At 30.8% G+C, this 25,730-nt stretch overlaps 1 protein-coding gene and 1 long non-coding RNA gene across 7 annotated transcripts in view; one reads left to right on the forward strand and one right to left on the reverse strand.

Moving 5' to 3' along the window:
• Positions 1-25,730, forward strand: part of LOC127290350 (rhodopsin-like) — a 699,229-nt gene that overhangs the window by 25,705 nt on the left and 647,794 nt on the right. For all 6 annotated transcript variants that reach the window (XM_051318856.1, XM_051318854.1, XM_051318858.1 and 3 more), the window contains one exon: positions 18,412-18,641. In XM_051318856.1, the coding sequence (XP_051174813.1) occupies positions 18,415-18,641 (227 nt within the window). In that variant the 5' untranslated portion in view covers positions 18,412-18,414. The remainder of the gene's footprint in view (positions 1-18,411; positions 18,642-25,730) is intronic.
• Positions 4,799-5,619, reverse strand: LOC127290355 (uncharacterized). The gene is made up of 2 exons (XR_007844309.1): positions 5,293-5,619; positions 4,799-4,964 (listed from the first exon to the last, which is right to left on the reverse strand). It is a non-coding gene; the product is annotated as an uncharacterized LOC127290355 (long non-coding RNA).

The raw sequence follows: 25,730 nt of genomic DNA on the forward strand, positions 1-25,730 counted from the left end.
AAATGGTAAATTGATATATTATATTAGGTAACTATACTTCTTTTAACAACTTTTCTGAACAAATAAGTATAATTATAATAAAATAAAAAGTACACTGAATTAGCAATTTTCTCATTTTTTTCGCACTTCTCATTTGGGAAGAAAATAAAAATTTGTCGTTTTCTTTGTGAAAATGGTAAATTTATATATTAGACTAGGTAACTATACTTTATTGAACTAATTATATGAACAAATAAGTATAATTATAATGAAATGAAAAGTACAATGTGTTACGGACGGATTTCCGTAATTTTTAATTTTTTTTGCTAAATATTATTCATTAGAAATAATATTTATGTTTATATTTTTATATTATATTGTTATTATATTATAATACTTATACACCTACAACATGAACAACACAAACACATTCACCTATTAATTTTCGGGAACTAGAATATTTAAATAATACTTCTAAATAATTCAATTAATATTTATAATTTCATTTTTTTTATTATTTTATTTAATTTCCAAATCAAAATTATTTCGCAAATGAATTCAGATTATTGAACCTCATATGGCGAAATAATTTGAACTAAATTATTGATCGATTGCACAAGTTGTGGGACTTACACTGTAAAGAGTTGCCACATCATTTTGGAAAATGAGGAAACATATAAAGTATACCGATAATTCAGGTGGTTGAACCGATCACGCCACTAGTAAAATGCAAGTTTGCCAAAACTTGCATGGAGACAACGAGGTGTTGATTGCAAAATCAACCCTCCCACCTCCTAAAAATCGCATACCAACAGGGCGTGATCGTTGCCACCAAATTATTATTCAAGGAGTCTTATTTTATATTTCCCGCAAGGCGGACGTATTACCCGCAAAAAGGCAGAAGAATTTTTATTTAAGTTTTGTTCCCACCAAAGGTGGTTGATTCAGTTATTTACTCCCCTCAGAAAGGGTAGAGTCTACGAAATTATCTCAACAATACAGTGAAAATTCCACATTTGTAAAATCAATTGTTATATAAAAGTTCTTAAAATTAAAAAGAAGGATAAATTAATTATCAAATGCAGAGTGCTATAATCGTTAAAAGTGCAAGTTACGATTAAATTCAGAAAGTGTTTTATTTTGTTTATAACAACAATTGTTTATATTTCAAAACTAACTGTTTGGAAAATTCGGGTTTGGTGAACCCAAACTTCTGAATTTTTAATAAGCAGACTTTGAAGTATTAAAATAATTGTTGCAAGTCAATAAATATTAAAGGTTAAATAAAAGGAATTTATTTTAGAACAGAGGAAGAAAGGATATACTTCCGCATGTTTGTGAATCATATATTATATGAAATCCGAAGTTCTAATATCAAACGTTGAAAAGTAATTAGATACTTTTCAGTATCTTTATTTTATTATTATTCTGGTGAGTAGCTTCGATGCTATATATATATTAATTTAAACATATATAAAATCTAAATACGATAAACAAACATCATTTAACACACACTATCACACTCACTCTAAATACACAAATTGTTTCTCTTGTTGTTAAAATCTCTATTTTGTTATTGGTTGTTTTTATTTGTTGTATTTACGACAAATAATATTTATTTGTGAGACTTGAATTTAAAATTCAAGTAGCTTAAAGTAGCAAAGTTTCTAATTGTAATCATTTTTATATTAAAGATTTTAATTGGGGAATTGAATGTACACATTTTGGGGGTTGTATGAATAAATGTTATCTTATTGTATGTTAATTCAATTCTCAATTTATTTAGTCACCTTTATTTGTGTTATCTCATTTCTTTCTTTGTGAATATTTTCAACAAAATACCGTCTACCCGGGGGTGTTGAATAGATAACACTCTAGGCGACAGTCCACTACCCTTTTTCTATCTTGTGTAGCGAAGAGCAATTACGCTTTCCGAATAAGCGGGTTGTTAATAATAAAAATTAGTGTTGTTTCTAATCTTATTATTTTTCTTCAAAATTATTTTACTTTATTTTATTTTAGTTAATCAACATCCGTCTTTAACAAAATGGTGGCAGCGGTGGGATTTGTCGCTCATATTTTTGAGAAAATGGTTTGAAAAAGAGAAAAATGAGAAATCAGTAAAGAGTGAAAAATAAATTTTCCTTCTAAAAATGTACATGTTTTAAAAAACACAATTACAAATACACATTAAACACTGAGAATTTAAATGATAAAAAAATGATGAAATTGAATTTATACACTTTGAACAATTATTGAAATGAAAAATTTATTTATTGTCTATGTTGTGATGTTTTAATTTTCAGAGAAAAAAAAAATATTTTTTGGGATTTTTGTCAAGTGCGCGAGTAGAATTTTTGTTTATTTTTGTTTGGTTCGCTAACGTCGAACCGAGACACAGTAACTACCCTTGCATTCGGCAAGCTCTGGTTTCTCCAAAAATTCGGGAAAAATTCCTCGACTTAACCTTGCCGGAAGTGTGTAGCCACTTGGGCAAGTGAGAGGATTAAAGTACGAAAAGTACAAAACGCGAATTTAAATTTTTGTTGTTGAATTAAAAATTCTAAATGTTTAATTTTTCGAAATACGAGCACGAGAGTAAATCCGAAAAACAGAGTAAAATTCGAGAACAAATCTTATCGAGAAGAAATATTAGTCCAGAAAAATTTAATGCGGTAAAAAGACAATTATTCGTGGAAAAAGAAAAGGTCAAAGATACGAGTTTAGAAAATAATTATAGTTAATTAGCACAATCGTTGCGAAAGTTAAAAATGTCGGGTAATTAATCGACTTATTTATTTGTTGCGAATTCAATGACCTACAGTAGCTAGGTAGTTTACGGGGTTAGTGTGTTCGTCATATTACAAAACACTACGAGAACCGAGTCGCGGCCAGAATGCTGAATAGACAGAATATATATAGGTGAAAGAATTAAAATAATAATAAAGGAAAAAAATACTAGTTACAATGGGTCTTTAAAAAGATGATACACAGTTGTTTTATTAATCAAACAGCAGTAGACGTTTGAGTGCGATTTTTGTTCAATTGCGGTAAAGAGTATAGAGAATACGAAATAAGAAACCGTGTCGTGTTACAGAGTAACACGAGTATTTTTTTTTTAAAATGGCATTTATTACGAAATAATAATTCAAGAAAATAAGAGTGTTAGTTTTTGCGATTATCAAGAAGATGAATAATTTTTGAAAGATTTTTTTTTGTTTATTTTTGATTTTTGCGTTTTATTTTGCGAAAGACCATGACGGACCAGGAACGCAACGAGGAACGCCGTCAATCCGGTAATGGTGGCGACAACCATGGGCACGCGGATAACCCGTTCGCGGCCAATAGGCGTGAAAATTTAAATGCAAATAGTGTAGCAGAATTGTATAGAGATAGGACAGATTTGGGTTTCCATTCTGGGTTACCTCTTCAGCGACCCTTTATCGCAAACGGCGAAGAAGATGCTGGTTTTGCCGCTGCCCGATCTATCGCAGATACTTTGTATATTCAAACTGCTCTACAGCAGATAAGGGTTTTCGATGGAAGAAACATGTCGGTTAAAGATTTTATACAGGATATAGTAATGGCAGCGTTAACTTTTCCTCCTGAGTATGAAGGAACGTTAATTGCTTCAGTGCTAGGAAAATTGTCAGGAGCCGCAAGGGACTGCACAGACAATAAACAATTTGCCAGACTTACGGATATAATAGATTTATTGAAAGAAAGATTCGCGCCAGGGCAACCATTTGAAGTATATTATGGGGAAATTATGAACTTAAAAATGTATAGGAATGAAAACTTAGCCGACCTTTATGATAGGTTGTTGAGACTACTTAGCGGGGCAAGTGCAGCCTTACGCGCTACATTCGACGCTAATACAGAGACAGTAACCATGAATGTAGTAAAGCAAACGGCGTTAAAAGCGTTTGTTGGGGCGTTGCCTGATGAAATTATGAATGCGGTAGATGCACGCGCTCCCAGAAATTTAGAGGAAGCCTACAGATATGCGAAGGCGGCTCAGGACAGAAAAATGAAACCCATTAACGGAGGTTATTCATCGTATATCACTCATTAACACGACAATAATCAGGGGGTTGGGTCCCCGCCAAGGGGAAGGCAAAATGATTTTAGAGGTAACAGAAGTTATGATGAAAAAAGAGATAGAAATAGATATAATGGTGAAAATCGGTCTAGTAGGGGACGATATCAGGATTCGGAAAATTATCAACTCAGGTACGAACAAAGAGAGGATAGAAATTATAATATAAATTATGGTAAAAATAATTATGGGGAAACCCAGGATGATAATACAGGGCGTAGCAATGACTATGACGACACTAGACTTTACAACCCTAACGCGGGTAGAAACAGTTGGGGAAATAGGTATCAAAGTCCCAGTAGATATGCACAAGAAAACCGCCATAACATAAATAGGCCTAAGGAAAATTGGGAAAATAGATACCCTACCGATTATGGAAATGGGGAAAGAAAAATTTATCAGAATAGTAGAGCAGCTTCAGTAGAAAGGGACAACACTAACCGTCCTTTAAACTGGGAGCTAGCTCGTCGGGAAGACGCTACGACGAGCTCGAACGATCAAACGCGTCAGCCAATGGTACGTTTTCAAGAAAACCAGTCATTTTTAAAATAAGTGAGACAGTAACTGAATCGCCTGCAGTAAAATTACCTGGGGATTATTTAGTAGGAGGAAAAGCCAGTTTTTTTGTAGATGGAGGGGCCGATATTAAGGGGGGAACACCAGTTGTAACTCAAAAAATAATGCTTTTTTCAAGAATATTTTCCAAAAGAACAATGAATCTTTTTAAAGAATACTATTTATTAGTTAAAAGTACATGTAAAAAGCTGTAATTTAAAAGAAAAAAAAAATTTTTTTAACAAAAACTTTTGGAGATATGAGCCATTGAAGTGGCGTCTTAAGAAAAAAGGCGAATTGCGGTGACCAGCATTCTGCAAGTATACTTCGTCTGAAATACAAAAATGAAATTGATTTACATTTATTATAAGATTATCTAGTTCGTGATCGAAGGATTTAAAAAAAAAAAAAAATTTGACAAAATGGCGACCTGTCAAAGTCAAAAGTATGATTTTCGTTAAAAAAATACGGTCGATTTTCAGCTATATAAAAAAAAGTTTTGCATAAAAAAAAAAATCCTTCGATCACGAACTAGACTTATATGTGTAAATGAAGCACACTAAATTTTAAATAAATCGGTTTAATGGTATTCGAGTAATCGTGGTCACCGACTTGGAAAATGTCATTTTGAGAAAAACGCATTCAAAGTTTCAACTTACTTTTTTTTGTTCAGAAGAAATTTTGTTTCCAAGTTACAAAGAGTCATCGATTCTTGGACCATATAATAACTCTTCCGCAGTGGTTGCCGTTTCTAAATCATAGGAAAAGGCCATCTGTCGTTAGGGTCAGTTATGGCTGGCCACCTTGTATGAAGCCACGGGACGCGCCGATGCAGTGTTCTGTATATCTCATTTATTTTTCACCGGATCAACTTTGAAATTTACAGACACATTTCTAAATATGTGTACTTTAAGAAAATGCACAAAAAAAAAAATTGATTTTTCGAAAGTTACAACTGGTGTTCCCCCCTTAACATTATAAAATCTGACGCGTTAAGCCCTGATGCGCCAGTTAGAACCTCTGAAGCATCGTACATGACAGGAGTGTCGAAAACTGCATTTTACACACTAGGCACAGTAGAAATTTCGATATTTGACAAACAATATACTTTTCATGTGGTAAAACCAAATTTTGAAGTAAAAACAGATGGTGTAATAGGAAGACCTTTTTTAAATATCTTTTACAATTTTTTAATAACTGCGTCTAAGCCAGTACAACCTATCCCATTCATAGAGCAGGAAACACATATTAATTACATTACGCCTAATGCTAGGAATTACGAATTTGATCAACGAAGGGTAGTAAACCAGACACTTTCCAAGAACCATACGAAGCACATAATGCAGATTTTATTAGATGGGAAAATAAAGAAAATTACGATGATCAAGAATTTTCAAATAACATGTCAATGGAGAATAATAAAACATCTTATGAACCTAGGAATGTAGATGACAATAGAAGTCATTTTCCAGCATGTAATACCATTGAACTTAATGAAATTGGAAGAGGGCAACCCACGGTAGAGTTAGAAGTAAATTATCTTGTAGGTGATAAAACTCTATTTTTTGAAGATAATGAGGTTAAAATAAATATCATAAAAACTACAGTATTGCGACCTGATGCGCCAGTAAATACAAAAGACGTAACGTGTATTAAAGGAGTTTGTTGGGAAGATTTATATACAATAGGGACAATAGAATTAGAAATTCTTGGAATCAAATCTCTTTTCCACGTAGTAGATTCCACATTTCCTATTTCAGCAGAAGGACTTTTAGGAAGACCATTTTTATTAAAAGAAAAATCAAGTAGCTGGTTTCTATACGAGACACAGAAATCGCAATTAAAATCAGCAGAACCTGATGCTTTTATGGACCCTGAATACAGAAGAATTGAAAGGTGTTTAGAAAAACAAGTGACAGAAGAAGTACTTCCTAAAAAAAGTGAACTGAGAATCAAACCTAAAGTCATCGTGAAACTAAAGGAAACAACAGAGGAAACCAAACCTATTTCACCAGAACTAAGGGTTAAGGTAGAAAAGAGGTTAGAAGAAATAAGAAAATCTCGAGAGACAAGTATTTCTACAATAAATCGAATGATGCGTAGTAAACTAGAATCCGAAACGTTACAAATACATACTATGAACATGTCAAAAGGAGGAAAAGAAGGCAAACAAGAAGAATGCATATTAATCGATAAAAATGAAGATTCTCTTGAAAATAATCGCAATCGGTCGGTCACTGGAGAAGATTCATACCTTCAGGATTATCCAATTCTTAAAAATGAAGAAGAAGATGAAAAAGAAGAAGCAAAACAAAAAGAGTCTAAGGATAATCAAATTTTTCCAAGTAATGAAGAAACAGAAGAATAAACAGAAAACGAATTGAAAGTTAACGAGAAGAAAACACATAAAAATGCAAAGAAAAAAAATAAAGGACAATGATAAAACAAAAAATAACTCTTTATGGGTGAAAATTTTATTTAGTCAGGTACTATGGGGTAGAAGACAGAAAAGAGTAAACAAAATTAATAGAAGATCGACGGCGAATAGGACTAAACAAAAGTGACTAGTTAGAACCTGCGCATAAAGGATTAAATATATCCAACTCAAATACATAACACAAAGAATAAAACAGAATATATGGTTAAAAAAAACAAGCAAGGATACTACATTTTGAAATTTGAGATTCACAAATAACAATTCTGTTTAGGATAGTTGTTGTCTCTATAGAAATTTTTTTTAAAGCTAATAACAAATTTTAACTTTAATCTAATTTTAAAAAACAAGGTTACAGGCATATAGTTTTAAATCAATTTTAACACTATTTTTACGTTTAAATAATTATACAACGAACATATATAAATTTACGAATTGTATACGTTGGTCTAAAATTTGAGCTAAAATGTAATTGAGAAAAACGTATTTCACAGTCTTCTCGTATAAATTACAGTATTTATTTTGCTAAACTTGCGTTATACTTAACAATTAGTAAAATATGTATGTTAAAAAAAATCGAAAATTTTTTTTTATCATTCAAAACTTTAGTCAAAAGTTTAGAGGCATACGATTTTCTTTTTACTGATGAAATACAAGCAAACAAATAAATATTAACTTGTATCTTGTCTTTGGCTTTCAAATAATTTGTTTTGTAAATATAAGGGTTTAAACGATTAAACTATATGAATATTATTAATTTCGGGTAATACAATTAATAAACTCATCATAACTATTAAAATACTATTAATTAGTATTAATAATAGTAACAATAAACAATATTAAAAAAAAACATTAGGGAATAACCTAAATTTATAGATTAAACAACATATTAATTTTAATTACAAATACTTGTAAAGTAACTTTTAACGTAACTGAATAAAAAGAATGGGATTAATTATTATTTAATACTGTATAACCATAATATATACACATTCAGGGATATATTACAGGGGTTATATTTTATAAACATACAATTCATAAAAAGACAAAAAAAACACTAATGGGTTACTTAAATAATTTATCTATAGATTTAATTTTTAGGGTTATAATATACATGGTTTAATCACATAACATATATGAATGCCCGAAAAAAAATGAAAACAATTGATATTCATATACAACACATTTTTTTTAGGTAAAAGAAACTAAGTGTAAATATTTCAATTTTCTTTTTAATTATTTTAGAATACATCCATACACTTGAATTTATGTGTTATTTTTTTTTAACTTGAGCAAAATTAGTAAACTATTAAAATCGATAATTATATAATAATTCTAAATTAACCAAACTTAACAAAATATCAGCTTCTAATTTGTTTTATTTTTATATACCAATTTATAACGTAATCAAAACAATGAAATTTAATAAATTGCTGGTTTTTATTTTATTCTTTTATTTCTCAATTTTTTTTTAAAGAAAAATATCAGTTTTTTTTATTATTTCTTTCTCCATGCAAAACATTTTTAAGGACGAGAACTTATTTGACCTATCCCTAAAAATCTTCCTAAAACAAAAAAAAGAGGAAACGACTATTTATCATTATAAAAGGAAAATCAGTTCTCGTTAGAATTTTTGTTTTCAGCTATGCTACATCCTACAACATTTTTGCAATCTTAAACAATTTGTAAACATTTAAAAAATGTAAAACCACTAAAGGATTCTTTGTAAAAAAATTATAAATAGATGACATCACACCTACACAGGCTGCCAAGGGACGTCAGCCAGAACAAAGGGGGGTATTTGTTACGGACGGATTTCCGTAATTTTTAATTTTTTTTTGCTAAATATTATTCATTAGAAATAATATTTATGTTTATATTTTTATATTATATTGTTATTATATTATAATACTTATACACCTACAACATGAACAACACAAACACATTCACCTATTAATTTTCGGGAACTAGAATATTTAAATAATACTTCTAAATAATTCAATTAATATTTATAATTTCATTTTTTTTATTATTTTATTTAATTTCCAAATCAAAATTATTTCGCAAATGAATTCAGATTATTGAACCTCATATTGCGAAATAATTTGAACTAAATTATTGATCGATTGCACAAGTTGTGGGACTTACACTGTAAAGAGTTGCCACATTATTTTGGAAAATGAGGAAACATATAAAGTATACCGATAATTCAGGTGGTTGAACCGATCACGCCACTAGTAAAATGCAAGATTGCCAAAACTTGCATGGAGACAACGAGGTGTTGATTGCAAAATCAACCCTCCCACCTCCTAAAAATCGCATACCAACAGGGCGTGATCGTTGCCACCAAATTATTATTCAAGGAGTCTTATTTTATATTTCCCGCAAGGTGGACGTATTACCCGCAAAAAGGCGGAAGAATTTTTATTTCAGTTTTGTTCCCACCAAAGGTGGTTGATTCAGTTATTTACTCCCCTCAGAAAGGGTAGAGTCTACGAAATTATCTCAACAATACAGTGAAAATTCCACATTTGTAAAATCAATTGTTATATAAAAGTTCTTAAAATTAAAAAGAAGGATAAATTAATTATCAAATGCAGAGTGCTATAATCGTTAAAAGTGCAAGTTACGATTAAATTCAGAAAGTGTTTTATTTTGTTTATAACAACAATTGTTTATATTTCAAAACTAACTGTTTGGAAAATTCGGGTTTGGTGAACCCAAACTTCTGAATTTTTAATAAGCAGACTTTGAAGTATTAAAATAATTGTTGCAAGTCAATAAATATTAAAGGTTAAATAAAAGGAATTTATTTTAGAACAGAGGAAGAAAGGATATACTTCCGCATGTTTGTGAATCATATATTATATGAAATCCGAAGTTCTAATATCAAACGTTGAAAAGTAATTAGATACTTTTCAGTATCTTTATTTTATTATTATTCTGGTGAGTAGCTTCGATGCTATATATATATTAATTTAAACATATATAAAATCTAAATACGATAAATAAACATCATTTAACACACACTATCACACTCACTCTAAATACACAAATTGTTTCTCTTGTTGTTAAAATCTCTATTTTGTTATTGGTTGTTTTTATTTGTTGTATTTACGACAAATAATATTTATTTGTGAGACTTGAATTTAAAATTCAAGTAGCTTAAAGTAGCAAAGTTTCTAATTGTAATCATTTTTATATTAAAGATTTTAATTGGGGAATTGAATGTACACATTTTGGGGGTTGTATGAATAAATGTTATCTTATTGTATGTTAATTCAATTCTCAATTTATTTAGTCACCTTTATTTGTGTTATCTCATTTCTTTCTTTGTGAATATTTTCAACAAAATACCGTCTACCCGGGGGTGTTGAATAGATAACACTCTAGGCGACAGTCCACTACCCTTTTTCTATCTTGTGTAGCGAAGAGCAATTACGCTTTCCGAATAAGCGGGTTGTTAATAATAAAAATTAGTGTTGTTTCTAATCTTATTATTTTTCTTCAAAATTATTTTACTTTATTTTATTTTAGTTAATCAACATCCGTCTTTAACACAATGAAATAACAATTTTCTCAAGGTTACGAAAAATTTAAGCATTCGAGTATATCTGAGGCACGGACGTTGAGGACCTAGGTGGGAGAAAGTGAGAGAAGGGGTAAAATTTTAGAATTTTACCCTTTCCAAGATGTGACCGTCCAATGGCTCAACATTCTTCTCCCACCTAGGCGCTCAACGTCCGTGCCTCAGATATACTCAAATGGTTTTTTTTTCGAAACCTTGAAAAAATTGCTAATTCAGTGCACTTTTCATTTCATTATAATTGTACTTATTATTTCATATAATATCCTCATACATATCTTTAATACTGCCGAGTGACAAATTCAAAATAATATTAATTACTATTACTCATTAAATGACTCATTAAATAAATAAATAAATGACTAATTTTTATAAATAATTTTATTCAAAAGTTATAAAACAAGAAATTTGCTATAAATTATTTTTGAATATACATATTTTGGGCTGAGAAAATCTTTTATTTAACATATGAAATAAAACAAACTAAAAACTTACGTTTGTCAGAATTTCAATCACAATATAGTTATTTTAATATTGGTCCATATATTGAAATTATATTTTTTTTAAATATTTTTAATATTAATTAAAATTATTTTATTCAATCAAATTGTTTTTAATTTTAAAAATAATTATTTTACAATATAACTCAATATTTTTCCAGGATTCTTTTTCTAAATTAATAATTATCAAATTAAAGAGTTAATTATGAATTAAAAATACTATGTAATTTCTATAAATTATTTGATTCAAAAATATTTTAGAGCATTTTTTTCTATTTTTACAATTTTTAAATAAAATTATTTTTAAAAATTAGTATTTTTTCATAATTAACACTTTAAGTAAATAATTATTAATTCTGAAAAAAGATGTTTAAGAAAATCTAGAATTATTTTGTAAAATAGTTATTTTTAAAATTAAAAACAATTAGATTAAATAAAATAATTTTTATTATTATATTAAATATTTTTTAAAAGTAAATAAATTTTTTAAAAATATTATTTTATGTTTTTAATTATATAAATTTTTATAAAATGTAGTGTGATAAAAAATTATTAAACCTTTCACACATTGTTTGAAATCGCATTTGAAGATTTCTTCTCTGCGTCGAAAAATGCTTACACGACAATAATTCAGACATGTGGCGTATAGGGTGTATGGTAGTCGTTTCCACTTGCAATCAAGGTGTTATCCTCACATTATAGGAACGGACTTCTTTGTCGTTGAAATCAGAATTCAATTTTTTTTTCACACTTTGCGGTTTTGGAGACAGGGGATATTTTAATTATCTCCATATGTGAAATGAATTGAATGAAATTTTTGTATTCTTATCTTAACGAACTATTGGCTGCCAATAGTGGACCACGTTTTATTAATTTTTGGAATGATAATGCCTTTATTAGGTATCCAATATTGTTTTGTCATTGGCTACCAAGACATATAAGGAGTATTGAAATGCTGGGTTAATAATTGGCTACTAAGGTTGTACCATTGTTGATAACTAATGATTGGCTTCCAATACTAGCCCAATCTTTGTAACCTGCTATTAATAACCAAGCTTTTGAGAATCCGTTTTTTGTAAACAATATTGGCTACCAATGATTGGCAACGTCGTGATCATCCCAAGATTTTACCATTCGCGGTCCAAAATTGGGTGCCATCCTTGCATCAATATTGGAACGACTGGCTCCCAATGTTGAGCCATTATTAAACCAATGGTTTATTTCCCATTGGGAAACCGCGAATAACCTCAAAACTAAGCAATATTCGTAAAGAAAACGTACAATTCTCACGTCTATTCAACAAAATTTTTTTGTATTACTGTTATGAATATAAAGTGATTTGTTAAAAACAATATACTTACACATTTGACATCAATGTATGCACGAAAATCAGAACGTTTTTTTTAAATAAAATTTTTAAAAATTATGTACAAATATGATACATTTGTGAGTGCTTTTGTGTTTTTTTTGCGGAGCATTCGTGGAGCACGAGATCGAAATTGAAATTTTATCTAAATTGTATAAAAATGATGAAATTGCTAATATAATTATTAAAATCAATAAGTTTTATGCATTTTAAAATGATTATTGTTGAATAATTATAAAATTTTTATGCTTTTTTTAATTTCAATATATTGCAGTTGATTGTCAACATTTGTCGACAAAATCAATAGAGCCGCGCTTTTTAGCAGGTAGGTGGCAGCACTCTTATTTTCTTTTCTTTAAATTTTTTTTATCAAAAGCAAAATTATTTGTTCAGCGGAAATATTAGTAAAAAAATGTATTATTTTATTTTAAAAAATTAATATTTTCATAAAAAAATATTATTGGTGAAAAAAATAATTTTTTTTTATCAAAAAAAATTTTATGTATTATTTCATAAAAAAAATTGATGTATTAATCAAAAATATTGGTAAAAAATACATTTTTTTATCAAAAATATCGATAAAAAACGATTTTTTTATTAAAAATATTGGTGAAAAAAAATCTTTAAAGAAAATAATGGTGAAAAAAATTATTATTTAATCAAAAATATTGGTGAAAAGTTTAATTTTTTACTAATATTTCCGCTGAACAAATAATTTTGCTTTTGATAAAAAAAATTTAAAGAAAAGAAAATAAGAGTGCTGCCACCTACCTGCTAAAAAGCGCGGCTCCATTGATTTTATCGACAAATGTTGACAATCAACTGCAATATATTGAAATTAATAAAAACATAAAAATTTTATAATTATTTAACAATAATCATCTTAAAATGCATAAAACTTATTGATTTATTTATTTATTTATTTATTTGGAATATAACGGGACATGCCCTTTCGTACAAAAGTACTCCTAAAACTAAAAATTACAATACTATATTTTACTAAATCTAGGTAGCCACTTAAGAAAAGATATTTTAGTTTTCGTTTAGCAAGATATTACGTAATGATGATGTGAACCGTGTGACATTATTATCAAAGAAATTAATGTCGTTAGAAATCATGTTTGCCTCTCTGCTAAGTCTAGCAATCAATGAGTTATTACCATAATTAGTTCTGTGAAATGCCACCGAAAACAATGTATATCGCCTAGAAAACATTCTGGGCACTGATAAATTTATCATAGAGAGAAGTGAAGGACAAAAGATAGCTCCATTCATAAGTCTATACAAAAAAGCCATATCTGCAAAGTAGAACCGTGAATTTAACAATGGTATATTTAATACCGATCTAAGTTCCCTGTAATCATGTGTATGCACGTCAAAGGGGATATTGAGCAATCTCGCAGCAAATCTAAGAAATTTGTTCTGAACACGTTCAATTCTGATTATATGGAAGATGTAGAAAGGTGCCCAAATGATACATGCATATTCAATAATTGTTCTGACAAGCGTCAGGTATAAAGTCCTGATGGTTAACATGTTATGAAAAACAGAGGCACATCTCATTATAAAACCCAAGACTTTAGAGGCTTTTGAAACAGTCTCAGTAATATGATCATTAAATACTAAATTACTATTAAATACAACACCCAAATCACGCACCCTCTCTACTCTCTCCAAAATATGACCATCAATAGTGTAGTTGTTTAAATATAAATTTACACTACCTTTCGAAAAGGTTACAACAAAACTCTTTTTAATGTTTATACTTAAATGATTTTTAACACACCATTTTTGGAGTCTTTTTAAGTCTTTTTGTAACTTCAAAATATCTTTTTGAAAGGTAGACGGATGAATCACTTTATAACACTTGAGGTCGTCAGCATAAAGTAAGAACGAGGAGTGCCTGAATATTTGCTTAATATCATTCATATATAAAAAGAAAATTAAGGGACCTAGGCGTGATCCCTGTGATACCCCAGAAGTTGCTAGAAAAGGATCGCTAAATTCACCACCAACCCTTACCACCTGATACCTGTCAGAAAGATAATTTTTGAAAAAAAAGAACAATGTTGTCAGAAATGCCTAGCGATTTCAATTTATTTATAAGTATATTATGGTCCACCTTATCAAACGCCTTCGATATATCAGCATAGATAACATCTACTTGCAATCCCTTTTCTAATTTTTCTGTTAAAAAGGTTGTAAAAATACCCAAATTTGATACAGTGGATCTACCCCTGATGAAACCATGCTGTTCATCAATTATAGCTTCAGAGACCGATGTATAAAAATTATCATAAATTATACTCTCAAATATTTTTGCAAAAACACTTAAAATTGTTATAGGCCTATAGTTCTGGGTATTGTTTTTATTATCAGACTTATAAACTGGAGTTATCATTCCCTTCTTCCATTCATATGGAAAAACACAATATTTTAGCGATTTATTAAAAATTATAAACAAAGGTTCAATTAACGAATATCCACATGACTTTACAATGAATGGAGAAATTCTATCGGGACCTGGCCCCTTACTGACATCTAAGTCTTTAATTTTTTTGAAAATATCATTTCTATTGATTGTTATTGAATTAAGGTTCACATCAAATTTATGATTGAAGGTTAAATCTGGGACACTAGCAGAAGGTAATGTGTACACTGACTTAAAGTGTTTCGCAAAAAGATTAGAAATTTCTAAATATGTATCACCAGATTCATCCTTATAAAACATATGTGTAGGAATGTTATGATCTTGACGATTAGATTTAACATAGTTCCAGAATTGTTTTGGATTATCCAAAATAGATTTTTCAACATTTGATATATAATTATTGTAACAAATTTTAGAAAGTTTTTTACATTCTGACCTTAATTTGGAAAATTTTAAATAATTTGTGTTACATTTATTTCTAGTATAACTTAAATGAGCAGTCTTCTTATCACAAACCAAGTTTTTTAATTCATTTGAAAACCAATGTGGGAAATTCGAAGAGGCAATATGTTTCAGTGGTGTATGAGTATCAAAAATATTATACAAATGTTCATAAAAAATAGTCACAACGTTATCAACATTCTCATCACTCAGTAACAAATTCCAATTAGTTGAATTTAATAAGGTAACAATACCAGCTATATTAGCTTTCTTGAAATCATAAGCTGCATTAAGGTTTTGCGCACTATTATAAGAAATATTTTCATGAACATTAGAAAAAACATTTATCAACAAACATGGATGATAGTTATCCAGCGGTAATATAGAGTCATTAAGTACCTCAACAGCAAAATTTACACTATTACAAAAAATTAAATCCAAAATTGAACCATAAGTATTAACTATTTTATTTATTTGTGATAAACCGGCAAAGTTTGTTGTGTCCAACAGAAGGGAAGCAATTTGTTCTTGTTGATTAGTTAAAGATGCATTTAATTCTAATTGTGAGACTGATCCAACAAAAAACTGTGTTAAAAACGGCAAATTAAAGTCACCAACAATTAAAAAACTGCACTATTATATCTATCATGTATATCTTCAATGATATTACACACTTCAGAAAAAATACTGAATGGGGAATTAGGTGGTATGTAAAAACATCCTATTATATACAGAACATTATTTTTCCTGAATTTTATGAACACATGTTCAATAGAAAAGACATTTGTTTCAATAAATGAACTACGCAAATTTCTACGAGCAGCTATAAGTACACCACCACCTCTTGATTTTACACTAGAATTATTATTTCTATCAAAACGATAAACATCATATTTTTTAAAACCTAATTCTTGAGTATTTATATTTGTATTTAACCAAGTTTCTGTAAGAATATATAAACTATAACTATTAAGAGAGATACATTCACGGAGCTGATGAGTTTTAGTTCGTACGCCCCTGACGCTCTGGTAATAGATTTCCATGAATGAATGAGACTTGAAAGAAGGGGACGCACATAAGACACAATTGGGAGGAGTCATATAGGATTGGAAGTCGACCCGCCCACTTGCAAAGTGACAGTGGTCGTACGTCTCCGGGGGGGATCTTGATGATAGTGGGGACTCCACGACGATAAACCATTGTAATATTCGTCTCTCCCTCCTGTCGACGTATCATGAGCTGCTCCTGAACATCCCGAATTTCCCCTCTCTGCATTGGCGTCTTGTCGGTTGTTAAGGACAAGTTTTTCAATTTCGAATCTAGGGTCGGGTCCCTTTTTGCTGCTATAAAGGACCTCAGTATCACTTGTGCCTTCTCCTCCGACACACACACTAACTTCACAGGTCGAGGCTTCCGTGAGACCTGCGCATTAGAACCTATTCTATATACTCGACATCCCTCAAGATCAGAAGCTTTAGAAAAATCTTGTAATGTACTGATCACTTGTGATTTTAAACTATCAGTAGGTACATTGGAGGTTGAGGGAGCATTATTGACCAAGTTATTATATTAGCAATTTCATCATACATTCCGCCAGGGTATGTTAAAATCTGTACTTTTAATAGTAAATTAAAATCCTCTAAAGACAAAAGGAACTATTTTAAAGAACATTCCTTTTATCGTAAAAGAAAGTCCTCTTAGAAAAATATTGAAAGGAAAATTCGCTTATGTTAAACGCATTCCTCTTATATTGAATAGACTGTTTTCTCAGGCGACAAAAGTATAGGTGGTTGAACGCAAGCTATACGTTCTAATGCAATTTTATTAATTAAGGGGAGATTACGGTTATTTTGAGGTTATTTTCAAAGATTTATTTTAAAGTAAAAAAATATTTATTAGTTACAATTTTTTTAATATAATGTAATGTACTTTCGTTGGAGATAAAGAAAAATTTGTATACGACACATGGTCAGAAAAATGGATGCCCTGGTGAGCGAGATACCAACTTTCCGGCCTATTATCGTAATATACTATTTATCTTTTTGACTGCTTCTACAACAACTTTTTTTTTAAATAACACAAGGCTGCAAAAAAAAATTTCGGTTGTCAGAGGTAAAAGTCCCAAAAATCAGGTTTTTGTCAGTTTTTGAAAATTTCTACCGGGCAAACCCGACGTGCTAGAGACTTGTACTAGGAGTCAAATTAAAGCTTGATCCGTGTACCTGACCAAGATATAGCGATATTGACAACAACAAACTAAATTAGCTGTCAAAAATGATTTTTTTAAGTTGTAAAACTCAAAAATTGACTCACAATGTCCGTAAATACAACCATTTTAAAAAATAATTGGATTCGCTTGGAAATTGTTACTCGGGGGTTTTCGGGATCGCGGATTACTAATAAGATGTTAGATTTTTAAAATTCAAAATAGCGGATCCAATATGTTGGATTGAATCAATTTTTAAAAAAGTCGTCGGCCATATTGGATCCACCATTATGAATTTTTAAAAACTGACATCTTATTAGTAATCCGCGATCCCGAAACCCCCCCCCCCCGAGTAACAATTTTCAAGCGAATCCAATTATTTTTTAAAATAGTTGTATTTACGGACATTGTGAGTCAATTTTTGAGTTTTACAACTTAAAAAAATCATTTTTGACAGCTAATTTATTTTGTTGTTGTCAATATCGCTATATCTTCGTCAGGTACACGGTTCAAGCTTTAATTTGACTCCTAGTACAAGTCTCTAGCACGTCGGGTTTGCCCGGTAGAAATTTTCAAAAATTGCCAAAAAGGTGATTTTTAAGACTTCTACCCCCACTTTTCTCAAAATCCTGACATGATAGGAGGTTTTCGTTACTAGATTCGGATTTAGCGCACCAAAAACTATGGGAAATGACTCCTCGATCTCTGACAACCGAATTTTTTTTTGCAGTCTTGTGTAAAATGTTTTAGAACATTATTTGGCGGACATGAAACGTAATGTAATATTTCATTTTTAAAATGATGTGTTTTATAGGTCATGGAAAAGTATCCTCTTATTATTAGACAGAATGTCAGCAGCTATCCTACTTTTGGATTTGAAGTATTATCTAAATATGAATTGCCGAAATCTACATCAGAAGTATTAATTAATTATGTTACTACAACCCTGGGACCACATGCTGCAAAACAGTTTATGCGCTTTAGCAATCAAACAGTTGTTGATAAAGCAACTGAAGACATGCTACACTTAATTGATCCATTTTGGTAAGTCCTAAAAATTTATAACATAATTTCTTTAAACAAATTCTTATCTAGTTGAAAAACTACCATATTGAAAATTCCTATATGCATTTTCAGCTTGTAATCACTGTTTTAGAATAATTATGTAATTGTTTTAGAACAAAAAAGAACAGGTTAGTAACTGCAGGGAAAAAAATTTGCTGTGTTATTAACAGCATCTCTGCCGCCATTTAAAAATCGCAGTTGTAGTATTCATAAAAAGCTGACTATTGGAAAATACAAAAATCTCATGTGTCATACTTACATTTTTTGCGCATGCGCTATGCCTTTGTATTAACACAAATGGAATTGTGCTACTTATAATTATATTCCAGCAAACACTGTTACAGGTCAGTTACAAAACTGCTACAAATTTTTTGAGAACATGTTCTGTAACTGGTTAAGAACCTGTGAGTCACTGGTTACGCAAAATGTTGTACTTAGCGGATATGTAAGATTCTGTAACAGATATAGAATATGGTTACAAATATGTTACATTTGTAACAGTTCTAAAACTGTTTTGTAACAACTATAAAATGGTACATAACCATTATCGCAAGATTATTACCTAAAAATACATGCTAAATATCATTATTCTTAACAAAATATTAAAACTTGATGTAATGGAAAAAGGAAACTCTAAACTAAACATAGATAGAACAGTGTCATATTTCAACTGTTCTATAGCAATATCGCTTCACAGACTAATACGCTAACCATTACGCTACCCTAACATGGGAATATACATACAATATTGATTGATTCCATAGAAAACAGTTAAGGTACTTATAAACACTTCAAAATTTTTAATCTTAGGTACAAATATATTCCAGAACTGTACTTCATAAAAATTTAAAACAGTTACATATCATTGTTCCGATATAGTTCTAGATATGCGATGGAACATTAGTTACAGAAAATTTGTTGCTATAGTGTTATAGAAATGTTATGTAACACTGTTGCAGAATTGTACTGACTTGTAGGTACAAATGTCATCCAGAACTAATCTGCAACAACATTTTAGAACAGCTACATAACATTTTTCGGACACAATTCTAGAACTACGTTAGAACGTCATTTACAGATAATTTGTGATGATTGTGTTACAGAAATGTTACATTACATTGTTACAGAATTGTGAAGTTCGCATAATATAAAACAGATCGGTAAATCCCATGTAATAATGTTCTAGAATTCTGTTACAATGAAGTTATATAACAGATTCATAACCAGCTTGTAACAAATGTTCTATAAAACTGTGTCCTCACTGTTATATAACATTTAGAGAACGTGTTTGCTGGGATGTGTCGGAAACTCAATTTTTTGACAGTCTAAATAGCAATTTATACAATTATCTATTCTGAAAATTACACTGATTTTGCTACAAAAATTTGTTTTCCGTGTGGTTAGAAACAAAACACTATATATGTCATCTTCTTAAATTGTTTTATTTCTAGAAAAAGTCTGGAACAGTTATACAATGATTTTCTAGAATAATTTTAAAACGAATCTGTAACAGCCTTTCACTATTCTGTTACGAATCTATAACAATTGTGTTAAAATTTTAGACAATTTTAAAAGCAAGTTTTCTTGAGCCGCGCAATAAAACACAAATCGGTCTTGGAAAAAGAGTTATTTTAGCTCAAAGCTTAATTTATACATTTTTCTTTTATATATTTTTGTTTTAATTATTTTTTAAATGTTTTTTAATGTGATACCCTACTTAACCACTTATTATATTTTCGGAAACCTAATATTGTCCATAATTTTTTGAAAAAACGAAAATGATTTTTTTTATTAGGTAACTAGTGCGTGTATGGGTGTTAATCCTATCCCAGATAACAAAATGTAAGGCTAATGCCTAGTCCTGCTCTAGCCCGGGGTCCGATTGATAGGACCGGGGTGTAGGCCAAAACGCAGCGTTTTGTGCGCGCCATTGTCAGCCATATGGCTCGCCTCGTGTGACAGGCACCCGCGTGCCGGCAGGCTGCACACCCTTGATGTCGACATTATTCGAACGTATTAAAATATAATTCTTTTAAATGAAAATAGGCAAAATGAGAAAAAAACAATATTTATCATCTGTAATCAAAAGAATTTATTTCTTTTTCAAAGAAAGTTTCAAAGAAAACACTGATCAGTCGTAAATTCGTTATTCATAAATGGAAATAATAATCTCAATAGAAATATTTTGAAAAATACATACTTTTTATACATGGATCGATTCGTTTTCCTGCAAGGAATACAATTTTCACAAAAATTTCTCAAAATTTTAATCGAGAAAGAAGTTATTTTTAAAAATATGAAAAATGATTTTTTTCAAAAATTAAAAAAAATTATTTAATCTCTAGATTTAGGTAAAATATGGACTTTTTATAAGTTAATGAAAAAAATTCGGAAAACTGAGTACGATTACCAATTTTTATAAAATGTTTATGTTTATATTAGCAACGTACATTTTCATGCATTCGTTTTCCTTTTTTTCTTTTATTTCTGTGCGAGTGCTCATATTTTCGAGTTATGAATTTTCAAAAATTCCGTTTAAAAACAGACTTATTTTCAGTTACCTGTAGGACGTTTTCGGGAGTTCCTGACAATCACTGACATTATAATGCTATGATTGGCCAATCCATCAGCACGATTTCAATTTTTATTTTTCTTGGATCAAAATTTCTCAAATATGGATATAACCTAAAAAAATACTTTAATTTTCAACGTCAAATCTTTTTTTAATCCTGTTGCGATTAGAATAAATGGATAAACTTCCGAAAACCCCCCCCTTCCGATTTTAATGAAACTTGGTATACTTACGTAATTTCATGCGCTGATCACGAAAATGATAGTGAAAATTACCGCAAATTTCATTTTTATGGTGAAAACCATAAAAAACACCATAAAATTATGGTTTTTTGCGTTTAACTCGTAAAAAACGCAAAATTAAAAAAAATCGTTCTTACAAAAGTTGTAGAGCTTCTAAAAATGAACATTTTATGTCCTATACATTTTTTACCAAAAGTCATTAGTTTTCGAGAAAAATGCAAAATATTTAAAAACGGTGAAAATCACCAACTTCTAGCTATTATCCACAAGAGGCAGATGTCTTATGTGACGGACAATATCTTTTAATAAAAAACCTTCTACTCTTTGCTGTGCAGGGCTATTTCCAAAAGAACTTTTAGGGGAAGACATCTTGGAGGAGGGGGGTCGGGGTGGGTTCCGTACCTTCCAGTACCATTAAGAATGTGAATTTGACTGTCTGTTTTGAAAGAGAGCAACGATACTAGGGAAGGCGGGCTTCGCCCGCCTCTGCATTCTTTGCTGTGCAGGGCTATTTCCAAAAGAACTTTTAGGGGAAGGCATCTTGGAGGAGGGGGGTCGGGGTGGGTTCCGTACCTTCCAGTACCATTAAGAATGTGAATTTGACTGTCTGTTTTGAAAGAGAGCAACGATACTAGGGAAGGCGGGCTTCGCCCGCCTCTGCATTCTTTGCTGTGCAGGGCTACTTCCAGGGGGGAGGGGGGAAGACATCTTGGAGGAGGGGGGTCGGGGTGGGTTCCGTACCTTCCAGTACCATTAAGAATGTGAATTTGACTGTCTGTTTTGAAAGAGAGCAACGATACTAGGGAAGGCGGGCTTCGCCCGCCTCTGCATTCTTTGCTGTGCAGGGCTATTTCCAAAAGAACTTTTAGGGGAAGGCATCTTGGAGGAGGGGGGTCGGGGTGGGTTCCGTACCTTCCAGTACCATTAAGAATGTGAATTTGACTGTCTGTTTTGAAAGAGAGCAACGATACTAGGGAAGGCGGGCTTCGCCCGCCTCTGCATTCTTTGCTGTGCAGGGCTACTTCCAGGGGGGGAGGGGGGAAGACATCTTGGAGGAGGGGGGTCGGGGTGGGTTCCGTACCTTTCAGTACCATTAAGAATGTGAATTTGACTGTCTGTTTTGAAAGAGAGCAACGATACTAGGGAAGGCGGGCTTCGCCCGCCTCTGCATTCTTTGCTGTGCAGGGCTACTTCCAGGGGGGAGGGGGGAAGACATCTTGGAGGAGGGGGGTCGGGGTGGGTTCCGTACCTTCCAGTACCATTAAGAATGTGAATTTGACTGTCTGTTTTGAAAGAGAGCAACGATACTAGGGAAGGCGGGCTTCGCCTGCCTCTGCATTCTTTGCTGTGCAGGGCTACTTCCAGGGGGGGAGGGGGGGAAGACATCTTGGAGGAGGGGGGTCGGGGTGGGTTCCGTACCTTCCAGTACCATTAAGAATGTGAATTTGACTGTCTGTTTTGATAGAGAGCAACGATACTAGGGATGGCGCGCTTCGCCCGCCTCTGCATTCTTTGCTGTGCAGAGCTACTTCCAGGGGGGGAGGGGGAAAGACATCTTATATATTATATATACATAATATATGTATAATATAATATAATATCATAATAATATAATATTCAAACGAATCAAATTTAATGTGCGATCTCTCAAAACTATCTTTATAGGAATTCCAGTTTCGTGGTATTAGTAATTTTTGTAGTGTGCTTTTCATGTTTTTGCATTTTTCTCGAAAACTAATGACTTTTGGTAAAAAATGTATAGGACATAAAATGTTCATTTTTAGAAGCTCTACAACTTTTGTAAGAACGATTTTTTTTAATTTTGCGTTTTTTACGAGTTAAACGCAAAAAACCATAATTTTATGGTGTTTTTTATGGTTTTCACCATAAAAATGAAATTTGCGGTAATTTTCAATATCATTTTCGTGATCAGCGCATGAAATTACGTAAGTATACCAAGTTTCATTAAAATCGGAAGGGGGGGGTTTTCGGAAAATTTTTTAACCAAAAATTTTTTTTTATTAAAGTTATTATAACAATTTAAATTTTTTAGCAGTCGTACACTGAGAGACCTTTTGCACCGCATCAGAACTACGTGTGTGACTGCAGCGCCACTATAGGTTTTGGTGCGCTGCATTCTAAATTTTGTATCGTGACTGCCCAAAAATGAAAATGAACCTTTCGGCCGTCAATTTTTTGGACATTTACGCTCCAAAAATTGTACGGCTGCAGACCAAAAACGTAGTTTCATAGCTGACCGCTAGAATGCTCCGCAGCCGTCTGTCGAAAGTCTGTTACGGTGCAAAAAGTCTCTCAGTGTAAATAAAAAAAATTTCAAAACCCAGTTGATCAATTTGAAAATAAAAAAAAATTTCTTGGTCTTAAAACGTACTTTACAAAAATAATATTTGTTTTAACATTTTTTTATTTCTAATAATTTTTGAAATTATATTCATAAAATGTTACTAAAAAAAATTGTTTTTTATGTCCAATCAAAAATTTAAAAAATGTTTTATATTTCACATACATTTCTAAGTATAAAACCGTTGAGAAAAAAAATTCCACTGAATAAGAAAGAAATTTAATAGCAATATTAATTATTTAATTATATACAATAACATTTGAATATAAAATAATAATTAATTTTATTTTTTAAAATTGTGCATAATTATAGCGTTTAACCTTAAACCTCTAATTTGCATACTTATTAATATTAATAATAATTATAAAATTTTAGAGATAAATAATTTTTGTTAATAATCTATTTCTTATTCAGTGAGATTTTTTCTTGGGTGTTTTATACTTAAAAATGTACGTGAAATATAAAACAAAGTTTTAATTTTTGATGGGACATAAGGAATATAATTTTATATTAACATTTTATAAATAATCAATTTGAAAAATTATTAAAAGCAAAAAATTTTTAAACAATAATTATTTTTGTATAGTGTGTTTCATAACGAAAAAAATTCTTTTATTATAAAAATGCTAGAACAAATACAAAACATTTCTTTGACTAACGCTTTTTTATGTGAACATTGAAATTTTATTATTTTAACTTTATTTTCTATTATATATTTATTTTATTTGTAGGTACATATAATTTAATTAATAAATTGGGATTAATAAAATCTAGCCATTTGCTGGCTAGTAAATCGCAGCGTCACAGCTTACAGTGGTTCCACATGTATGCGAAGTCGTATAGTCGTTGCGAGCCCCGTATCCCCACTGCGCCATCTACTCAATACACTCCCCTTCTGACGTCACGGAGGGGAGTGCATTGAGTAGATGGCGCAGTGGGGATACGGGGCTCGCAACGACTATACGACTTCGCATACATGTGGAACCGCTGTTACACTCGGTGTCTCGGCCGCAGCGTGCCGGGCGGGCCGGAGACCTTTGTTATCTGGGATAAATACGTCGTTAGCGATACCCAACCTTTGCGTGGACGAACTGTACTTTTAAATATTTTAAGATTACTGACTTAAGATTATGATAAAAGACATTTTTTAAAAAAATATCCCTATAAAAAAAATCCACGTTTAAATCCATGCGGATATACACTTTTAAATATATGTTTAAATTTTGGACAAAGATTCCGCGTATAAATCAGCACATAAATATACGATGATTTTTTAACGTAATTTTTTTGTTGTAATAATAAATCCACACTTAAAACAGCAAGGATTTTTTGACTTGTAACTTTTTTTCCTAAAATAATAAATCCGCGCTTAAAACAGCGAGGATTTTTGATTTGTAACATTTTTTCCTGAAATAATAAATCCACACTTAAAACAGCAAGGATTTTTTGACTTGTAACTTTTTTTCCTAAAATAATAAATCCGCGCTTAAAACAGCGAGGATTTTTGATTTGTAACATTTTTTCCTGAAATAATAAATCCACGCTTAAAACAGCGATGATTTTTTTTAATTTTTAATATTTTAAGCTAAAAATTGGGATTTATATTCTCGAAGTGTGTTAGAATAAGGGAAAAAATACCACCTTATTTTATTTTTTAATAAAGGTATTTATTTTGTAGTTTAACGAAGGTAACTTTTAAGACGATAAAAATGTGATTTTCGACACAACTTTTTAAAACTATACTTTTTTAATAACATATTTACTAGTATTTTATTATTTTCTTTGGATTATCATGTTACTTATTATTCCTTATTAGTTTGTTACCACCATGTGGCCTTTGGTTCGTGTTGTATTGCCGACTTTTCAAATTACACTTCATTGAAATTAATGAC

Source organism: Leptopilina boulardi, unplaced genomic scaffold (genome assembly GCF_019393585.1).
Source record: "Leptopilina boulardi isolate dan_hultmark-lab unplaced genomic scaffold, ZJU_Lbou_2.1 LbouV2_60, whole genome shotgun sequence".
NCBI lineage: Eukaryota > Metazoa > Arthropoda > Insecta > Hymenoptera > Figitidae > Leptopilina > Leptopilina boulardi.